Below are 10,483 nucleotides of genomic sequence, written 5' to 3' on the forward strand. Positions count from 1 at the left end.
GTCATTGGAGGATTAATACCCTGTAAATATACTTTAATCAAAATATTAGTAACTGTGTTACTAATAGAGATTCATTCATTCACCAAATATCAAGATCCTACTATATGACAAGCACTTATAAGAACCTCACCCTCATAGAATCTACATCCCATAAATTCTATGCCTAGAAGAATAGGCATGGGGTGAGTGTTTGGTAAAATGCACTAAAATATATATTTGGGCTAGGCACAGTAGCTCATGTCTGTAATCCTAGCACTGGCACCTTGGGAGGCCAAGGCGGAAGGATCACTTGAGCCCAGGAGTTTGAGATCAGCCTGGGCAACATAGTGAGACCCTGTTTCTATTAAAAAGTGTGTGTGTGTGTGTAATATAAAAATAAAATAAAATAAATATTTGGATGTAGTCTTTAACCTTTAAGCAGATCGGTCTACCAGTCAGTCAATAAGTGTGTATTCAGCACCATGTGCAAGGCAGTAGGTATGAGACATGAAATAAACTGAATGAGTTATGAACAGCATCTTTAAAGTGAGACAGACTAGAATCCAACAGAAAATATAACAATAGGCCGGGCGCAGTGGCTCACACCTGTAATCCCAGCACTTTGGGAGGCTGAGGCAGGCAGATCACCTGAGGTCAGGAGTTCAGGACCAGCCTGGCCTACATGGTGAAACCCCATCTCAAGTAAAAATACAAAAGTTAGCTGGGTGTGGTGGCACCTGTCTGTAATCCCAGCTACTCGGGGGGCTGAGGTAGGAGAATTGCTTGAACCCAGGAGGCAGAAGTTGCAGTGAGCCAAGATCACACCACTGCACTCCAGCCTGGGAGACAGAGCAAGACTCCATCTCAAAAAAAAAAAAAGAAAGAAAGAAAACTGAAAATATAACAATGCATAACACATATTAATGATAAGTATTATTGCACAAAATTTTTTTGACATAAGCATGAGTACTAGGTGGTAAATGGCAAATGTTTTCTTACTGTTTGAGTCTTGATCAAAAAGTCTGAAAGACACTGGCTAGTGGGATGAAAAGGTCAAGTAAAAGAACTGAAAACATTTTTTCTCAATACACTCATCAAAGGAGCAGCAATTTTAATGTGAAAAGAGCTCCACAGGCTAGGTGCAATGGCTCATGCCTGTAATCCCAGCACTTTGGGAGGCCAAGGCGGGTGGATCACAAGGTCAGGAGATTGAGACCATCCTGGCCAACACGGCAAAACCCCGTCTCTACTAAAAATACAAAAATCAGCCAGGTGTGATGGCACACGCCTGTAGTCCCAGCTACTCCGGAGGCTGAGGCAGGAGAATCACTTGAACCCAGGAGGCAGAGGTTGCAGTGAGCCGAGATGGCGCTACTGCACTCCAGCCTGGGCGACAGAGCAAGACTCCGTATCAAAAAAAAAAAAAAAAGAGCTCCATAAAGGCAGCTACTTTGTTCCCTGTATCTCTGGCACCCATCACAGTGCTAGGCACATAGCAGACCATCAATAAATATGAGCTGAATAAATAATGAGTGATTACTTTGTTCAAGATGCCACAGGGGATGCAAGCCAAGAAGATGCAGTTCCTACCATTACATCTAGAAGTTTAAGATCCAAGGATAAGACGAAAATGCAAACAGACCCAAAACAAGGCAAAATGTAAATGGCATCAAAGGAAATGGCACGGAAAGGCGGAAGCCCATCCAAATGCGGGGGAGACAAAGAACTTTCAGAACGGAGTTCTAAAAGATGGGAATATTTTGATGCTGAAGACGGGTGATGGGAGGGGGAATGGAGTGCAACAGTGCGGTCCAAAGGAAGCCATCCTCACAGGGCTAACAAGAATTCTGGACAGAGGCCAGGCGTGGTGGCTCACGCCTGTAATCTCAGCACTTTGGGAGGCCGAGACAGGCAGATCACAAGGTCAGGAGATCGAGACCATCCTAGCTAAGACGGTGAAACGCCGTCTCTACTAAAAATACAAAAAATTAGCCAGGCATGGTGGCAGGCGCCTGTGGTCCCAGCTATTCAGGAGGCTGAGGCAGGAGAATGGCGTGAATCTGGGAGGCGGAGCTTGCAGTGAGTGGAGATCGCACCATTGCACTCCAGCCTGGGCAACACAGTGAGACTCTGTCTCAACAACAACAACAAAAAAAGAATTCTGGACATCTGGACAGAAATGTAGTTATAACTGGCTGGGCGCAGTGGCTCACACCTGTAATTTCAGCACTTTGGGAGGCCGAGGTGGGAGGATCACTTGAGGTCAGGAGTTCAAGACCAGCCTGGCCAACATGGTGAAAGCCCGTCTCTACTAAAAATACAAAAATTGGCTGGGTGTGGTGGCAGGCGCCTGTAATCCCAGCTACATGGGAGGCTGAGGCAAGAGAATCGCTTGAACCTGGGAGGCGGAGGTTGCAATGAGTGGAGATCGCACCATTGCACTCCAGCCTGGGCAACACAGTGAGACTCCATCTCAAAAGAAATGTAGTTACAATTAACCATTAATCAAGTTGCCTTTTTTTTTTTTCAAGAGCACAAATCCACATTGATTTATTGACTTTTCATTAGTTTAAATCCTTGAGGGGTTCAGCATTACTCGGATTCTGTGTCCAACAGCCTTAGCAGGAAGATTGCTTCAGAATTTGGCACGAATCATGCCACTGTTTCTGTGGGCCCGAGTTACCTTTCCCCAGATTACTCTGGCTTTGTTTGGTTTCCCGCCAGGAGTCACTATGTTGTTCTTTGCTTTGTATACATGAGCCCAAATAGAATTCTCTTGCCCAAATAGAATTCTGTTTCATCTCGGGCATAAACACCTCAATTTTAAGAAGAGCTGTGTGCTCCCTTTGGTTCCGGAGACTCCGCTTATAGCCAGCAAAAATGGCCTTGGACCACAGCCTTCCAGACATATTTCCTTTCAGAAGTCCTGCTCCCAGCAGGCCTCCATAGGAGCCAAGATGGCAGGAAGAGCTCAGGTTGCACTCTGACCTACTTGCTTGTAACCAAAAATCACAGATACTATTTGCATCCCCATCGATTTTACAGATAGGATTTCTAAAATTAGAATCATAAGGCTTTTGCTTAAAAGTTGCTTTAGATGTTTTTCAGATCTCGAATTCCAGCAAAACTGATGCTGCCAACCAGTTTGAAGACTCCTTCCCCCAACAGAGGAACAGAATCAGCATGAGAAGTTTCCTCATCTCCCTGTCCCATAACTTCACCCTTCACTCTTCCACCAATCAAGGATCTCCACACTTCAGCAAAAACACGAGGTCCAAACTCCTGAAGGAGATGGATTGGAGGTTTCCTCTCTTTTCCCATCTCCTCGTTCAGCGGCCCTGCAACTGAAACTCTTTCTCTGCTGCAACCCAGTGTCTCAGTGTATTGACTTATCGAGCACACTGAACAACAGACCTATTACAGTTATACAAAGAGCTGTCAGAAGAGAAACGGTGTTTGATCTGAATGAAAGACATATAAAGGGAAGTTAAGTCCAATTATGGATGCCAGGCTGCGACTTCTACGCTTAATTTTTTTGGAAGTTAATGGGGAACTATTGAAAACGTCTACGCAGATCAAGTGAAGCAATCAAAGTTGCAGTAGAAAAGTAGTGTTGGGGCTGAGACTCAGGAAATCTGAGGTTTTAGGCCATTTGGAACCAGTAACTATGTGACCTTGGAGAAGTAACTCATTATCTGGCCCTTATTTAAGATTAGGATAAAGGAGAGGAGTTTGGCAACCAGTACAGTTAGTCAGGTGCCAGGCACCCAAGTATTCACATGCATTGTCTTTTAATTCTCTTTTAAGCCAGGCGAGATAAGTACTATTACTACCTCCACTTTAAAACAGGAAGTAAGGCAGGGAGCGGTTCCGTCTTTTGCACGGCAAAGAGGAGAAAAGAGGACCCCCTAGATAGGTTTGAGTTAGAAGACTTCAAAGGATTCTTGTTGCTCTAGGAGCCTACAATGCTTCCAGCAGCGGCTGAGCGGGGAAAGGCTGGAAGGGACCAGTAAAGAGAGAAAACTTAAAATCATGCAAAGAAAGAGCACATTCACTGCGGTCTAAGACATCACAGAAAGTTCGCAAGTCCTTTGGGCCACCGACTCGCCGAGTGACCTTTATCAAGTCTCATCCCTCCTATCAGGTTCCTGCTCGAAGTTCTGCGAGACTCGCTGGCCCGGGGCGACCTCTTTTCGGCCTCCTCCACCCAGCCCGGCACCCTCGGCACCCTCTCTCCCGGTGAACCCTGGGCGCAGCCACGAGAGCGTCTCCCCGCGGCGCCTGTCTGCCCTGCTGGCCCAGAGGCCTCGCAGCCCGCGGGTCGCTGGGCCTCTTACCCGGGCGTGCACAGTCCCCATGGTTCCCTCTCCAGCCGCTGCCCCGCAGAGCTGCCCGGGCGGGACAGAGCGCCTGCTGCAAAGGGCAGAAGGCGGGTCCGCGGTGGCGGAGCTGCAGGTCAAGGAAACTCCCACAAGCCCCCGGAGGCAGAACACTGGGGGCGGCCATGATGCCCCGCCTTCTCCCCGCCCCCTGGCTTGCGGTGCCTTCGCTCATTGGTCCTTATGAGCCTGTGACCCGGATGTTCACACGGGCGCGGAGGACGTCCTGACTGCGCAAGCGAAGAGCGTTCACTGACATCCGCGAAGCTGCTGGCGCGTGGACTGTGTGGGGAGGGCGCGTGGAGGGCGCGGTGAAGGTGGGTCTGCGAGAGGGTCCGCTGGGAGGCTGGCGTCTGGCGTTGGCGCCTGAAACAGATCAGGCCAGCTGTTGGGTGTCACGCGAGTGCTGCTGCTCTTAGCCCTCCTGGCACCCCGACCCGAGGGTGCTGTGCTTGTCCCCACGCGCCGGTGAAGCCCCGAGACTCAGCGGGGAGACCCCGGGTCCAGCCACCCCCGGCCTGTAGTAGTCGGGTCTCATCGGCATCTGTTACACAAACCCGGATTGGTGCCCTGGCTCCTTTCCTTCAAGTCATTGGAACCCCCACTCAAAATCGTCAAAATGAAGACGATGGTCATGTCTCCTTCTCGGGGTTGGATTAAAAGGGCCTACTGTGAGAGACGGAAAGCAAAGCTCCCGGCACCGGGCCGGGCACACGGTGGGCACTAGATAATGACCGCTATTCATTCAACTGCAGCCAGTAATTATGGGCGAGAGCCATCTAGGTGCTTGCATGAGAACCAGTCATATCGGTGAAGAAGACGGCCATGGGCTTAGGTTTTGGTGGCAAAACAGCTCCCCTGCCCCAAAAAAGAAAGGAGAATAGAAAAAGAAAAAGGCATAATAAATATCAGCCACACATTGTGATAAGTATATTGAAAGAAACGAGATAGAATAGGAAAAGAGGAAGCTTCAGTATCATGTCACGTTGCCACTCCCTCCTGATAACAGAAGCATCTTTTCTTCTCTCCCCTTACTCCCTCCCAGAAACCCTGACACCCTTTCCATTTAAATAGCAGCACCCTAGGCCTCCAACATCCCTGAGCCAAATATTCAAGTCCACATGTCCCTTCTTGTCTGGAAAGAGACAGAACCCAGCACCAGCCAGGCCCCTGCCCTTCCCTCATTCTGTCAGTTACCTGAGCCTCAATTTCCTTATCTGTAAAATGGGAATGATAGCCTAAGGCATAAGATCTGAGGACCTCATGAGATCAAGCATGGGGCCTGGCACACTGTAAACATCGAATCAACCAGATTTTCTTTGCCCAAACAGCCCTCTTTTCTTACACTTTCTTCCTCGTTATTCTTCTGAGTATGCCACTTGTAAAGGATAAGCCATGAGGTTGCCCTGCAGAGTGCAAGATAGTTGCAATATTTGAGAGCCTATTGTGTGTGAGGCCCTGGAGGATGGCAGAGGGAACAGGAGGAAAACAAAGTCACATGCTTTACCCTTAAACAAAGGGCTGTCTGCGATAGTTACAATGTATATATTAAAGGCTATCTGTGATAGTTACAATGTGTATAATATATTAAAGGCTGTCTGTGGTAGTTACAATGTATATATTAAAGGCTGTGATAGTTACAATGGATATAATATATTAAAGGCTGTGGTAGTTACAATGTATATAATAAAGGCTGTGGTAGTTACAATGTATATAATAAAGGCTGTGATAGTTACAATGTACATAATATATTAAAGGCTGTGATAGTTATAATGTATATATTAAAGGCTGCCTGTGATGGTTATAATGTATATAATATATTGAAGGCTGTCTGTGATAGTTAAAATGTAAATATTAAAGGCTGTCTGTGATCATTATAATGTATATATTAAAAGGCTGTCTGTAATAGTTAAAAATGTATATATTAAAGGCTGTCTGTGATGGTTATGATGTATATAATATATTAAAGACTGAGAAGTCTCACAGTGCATATACTGGTTGCCTTCTCTTTAATCCAGTATTTCTTGAATTTATTGGGTCATAAGAGATTTTTGGTTTTGGAGATTTTTCTGTGGCCTTTGGCAATGCTATTCAACAGTATTTCTTGTGCTCCTCTTTTGGGCACAAGAGAGGATTGCATCTCCCTGCTCCCATCCATGTGACTTGCTTTGATCAACACATTGTGAGCAGAAGAGTTATGTGCCACTATGGATGAGAACCTTTAAGAACCATATTTCTCTCACTATGCCATGGCAATCAGCGATCCCCCAATGGTGGGGCAGCTACAGGCGGGGTCTGGGAGTGAGGACGACTTAAAATGAAGCCCAGCCACGTTTGCTGGGCATACAGCACGAATGAGAAATAAACCTTTTGGGTTTTGCTTGTTAATGCAGCATAACTCAGCCTATTCTATATGATAATACCAGCTAGAAACATCTTCAAGGAAACCAGGATCCCAGAAAACCTGGTTTACAAAGTGCTAATCTGGTCCAATCAGAAGTAGAAGGGCAGTTTAGTGACTAAGCTAGTCTCCTTAATAAAATCCAGGCTGAGTGCAATGGCGCATACCTATAATCTCAGCACTTTGGGAGGCAAAGGCAGGAGGATTGCTTGAGCCCAGGAGTTCAAGATCAGCCTAGGAAACACACCCCATCACTACAAAAAATAAAAAAAAAAAAAAAAACAGCTGGCCATAGTAGCATGCACCTGTAGTCCCAGCTACTCCAGAGGCTGAAGCAAGAGGATTGCTTGAGTCCAGGAGTTCAAGATCAGGCTGGAAAACAGTGAGACCCCATCTCTACAAAAAAAAAATTTTTTTTAATTAGCTTTTATTTAATTAAAACCTCCTCAGGAAGCTGAAGCAGGAGGATTGCTTGAGCCCAGGAGGTCAAGGCTGCAGTGAGCTGTGATTGTGCCACTGCACTCCAGCCTGAGCAACAAAGCAAGACCTTGCCTTAAAAAAAGTAAATAAAAACACCCCAAACTTAATTGGCCATGGGGAGGGGAGACTGGATCTTCCCACTGGAGTCATCCACCTATTAGTTTGGGACACCCCTTGGGGTGCCCTTTTTCGTCACCTTCCCAGGGGCTGAGCGCCCTGAGGTGAGGGGCTCATCTCATTGCCTCTATCACCCAGCACCTGACCTCTGAGGAGTGAAGGTGAATCAGTGAGAGGAGCCTGGAAGGGCATTCCCTGGGTGGAGGTCCCCTCGGGAAGCAGGGTGATTCAGGGAAGAGGCTCTGAGCTGCTGGTGGGACTGCAGGAGCTGGAGAGGGTGTGCTGGGAGGAAGTCTGGAGGCAGAGGAAGGCGCTGGGTTTGTGGCAGGGCCTCAGCTTGCCCAGCAGCAACGTGGGTCCACTCAGGAAGCAGGGTGACTCCGGGGAAAGGCTCTGAGCTGCTGACAGGGCTTCAGGGGCTGGAGGGGGTGTACTGGCAGGGGAGGCTTGGAGGCACAGGAAGGTACTGGGGGTGTGGTGGGGCCTCAGCTTGCCCAGCAGCAACGTGGAGGGCAGATGGGCCCAAGGCTGAAAACAGGCCTCGGCCCCCAGGGGGAAGCTGTTGCAGCAACCCAGGTAGAAAGTACCAGGGCTGACCCTGGCAGCAGTGGGCTGGGGACGAGAGACCAGATTCCAGAGATGACAGCAGAGGCAGTGCTGGGACCAGCCGGAGTTGGGGCGAGGGGGTCCCCCTGAGTCCCCAGTTCCAGGCTGGGGTGGCTTGGGAGCTGCAGAGCTGAGGTGCTGTGAGCTGGAGGGCTTGATGTTGAGGGGCTGCTGGTGTCGAGTGGAGCCAAAAGGTGGGTAGGTGGCCCCGAATCCCCCCAGAGTCAGAGACTGAGGACGCAGGTCCTCAGGGGGAGCACAGCCTTCCCAGAGGTGGCTGTGTACACTCAGCACAGCGGCTGCAGCTGGGCCTTGGTGACAAGCTCAGTGTCCAGGATGGAGACAGGGTGCCTGAGAGTCTGGGGTTGAGGAAGGAGGGGGATTCTAGGAGAGTCTGGTCCGCAGTGCCCAGGAAAGAGCCCCTGGGCTGCCGCAGGGCCATCCAAGGAGTGAGGCTGTAACCCTCTAGGGAGGACTGTCCTAGAGGAGCTTGGCTGTGAGGGAAGCAGGGTACATCGGGGCTCCTTGGAAAGGATGTAGACGGGGAGAGTCCTTTAAGAATCACATTTATTAGGAGTTATTTTCTCATGCTGAAAGTGATGCATACGGTTCACCATAGAAACTTGGGCAACACATATAAGCACGACAAATAAAATACAATTACAAATAACAGTCTAATGATAACTGCCGTAAGGGTTTTGATATATATCCTTATAGTCTTGCATCTCGGGTCACTGCAACCTCCACCTCCTGGGTTCAAGTGATTCTCCTGCCTCAGCTTCCCTGGTTGCTGGGATTACAGGTGCCCGCCACCATGCCCAGCTAATTTTTGCATTTTTTAGTAGAGATGGGGTTTCACCCAGGCTGGTCTCAAACTCCTGACTTCAAGTGATCCGCCCCCCTCAGCCTCCCAAAGTGCTGGGATTACAGGCATGAGCCACCGTGCCCAGCCCTCTTTCAGTCTTTTTATATACACACACAGAAACATATACATACCCACACATATATATATATATATATTTTTTTTAACAAAATAAGGCTCATAGTCTGCACTAAGTTTTGCTGTTTACCAAATGAAGAATGTTGGACCAGGCATGGCAGCTCACACCTGTAATCCTAGCACTTTGGAAGGCCAAGGCAGGGGCATCACTTGAGCCCAGGAGTTGGAGATCAGCCTGGGCAACATGGCAAGACCCTGTCTCTACAAAAAAACTAGCTGGGTGTGGTAGCGCACACCTGTGTTTCCAGATACTTGGGAGACTGAGGTGGGAAGATGGCTTGACCCCAGGAAGTTGAGGCTGCAGTGAACTATGATTGCACCACTGTACTCTAGCCTGGATGACAGAGCGAGACCCTGCTTCAAAAAAAAAAAAAAAAAAAAGTTGCCACCTGACATGTAATATACTACATACTGATTATTCCTGAGAGTGGATTCCAAAGCATAAATGTGCCATAAATTAAAGGGAAGGCTTTATTTGATAAGAATAAGTAAGAATGCACTCATAGGCTGATAAGAAACTTCCAGAGGTGGTTCAGGAAGAGAGGGAGGCCTAAGCAAAGGGTGCCTTCTGGAGGGGCAAAGAGGGCGGGATTGGGTAGCATCTGAGGCACAGGTGTAGGGGGAGGCCTTGGTCATTTCTATAAGAGTATTACACTTCCTGATTTCCTTATCTTGATACACACTTGGAAAAAGTTAGAAAACAAATGCTCATTTTAAGAAGGTGGAGGGGCCAGGCATGCCTGTAATCCCAGCACTTTGGGAGGCTAAGGCAGGAAGACTGCTTAAGCCAATGAGTTCAAGACTAGCATGGGTAACATAGCAAGACCCTGTTTCTACTAAAAATAATTTTAGTAATTAAAAAAATAAAAATAAAGAAGATTGAATAATTTTTTAGTTTTTATTTATTTTTTATTTTTATTTTTTTTGAGATGGAGTCTCACTCTGTCACCCAGGCTGGGGTGCAGTGGCACGATCTTGGCTCACTGCAACCACCGCCTCCTGGGTTCAAGCGATTCTCCTGCCTCAGCCAACCCACTAGTTAGGATTACAGGCACCTGCCACCACACCTGGCTAATTTTTGTGTTTTTAGTAGAGACGGGGTTTCACCATGTTGGCCAGGCTTGTCCTGAACTCCTGACCTCAGATGATCTGCCCACCTTGGCCTCCCAAAGTGCTGGGATTACAGGCATGAGCCACAGCACCTGGCCTGAATAATTTTTAAAAGCAGAAAGAAAATAAGTCCCATGGTATCTTATCAGCCATTTAATATATTTTTTCCTGATAACAATCACAATACCCATGTATACATCTGTGTATATGGAAATATATTGGTTATTAGAAAATACTGTCGGCTGGGCGCAGTGGCTCACGCCTGGAATCCCAACACTTCGGGAAGCCAAGGCGGGCGGATCATCTGAGGTCGGGAGTTCGAGATCAGCCTGACCAACCTGGAGAAACCCCATCTCTACCAAAAATACAAAAAATTAGCCGGGCGTGGTGGCACATGCCTGTCATTCCATC

General features: G+C 47.9%; 1 protein-coding gene across 1 annotated transcript in view; it reads right to left on the reverse strand.

Annotated features, from left to right (window-relative positions):
• SAMM50 (SAMM50 sorting and assembly machinery component) overlaps window positions 1-4,528 on the reverse strand; it is a 43,314-nt gene extending 38,786 nt beyond the window's left edge. The window contains exon 1 of the mRNA XM_003281408.2: window positions 4,317-4,528. Coding sequence (XP_003281456.1) covers window positions 4,317-4,337 — 21 coding nt within the window. The 5' untranslated portion in view covers window positions 4,338-4,528. The remainder of the gene's footprint in view (window positions 1-4,316) is intronic.
• Between the last annotated feature and the right edge of the window lie 5,955 nt (window positions 4,529-10,483).

Source organism: Nomascus leucogenys, chromosome 7b, assembly GCF_006542625.1.
Source record: "Nomascus leucogenys isolate Asia chromosome 7b, Asia_NLE_v1, whole genome shotgun sequence".
In the NCBI taxonomy this organism is placed as follows: Eukaryota; Metazoa; Chordata; class Mammalia; order Primates; family Hylobatidae; genus Nomascus; species Nomascus leucogenys.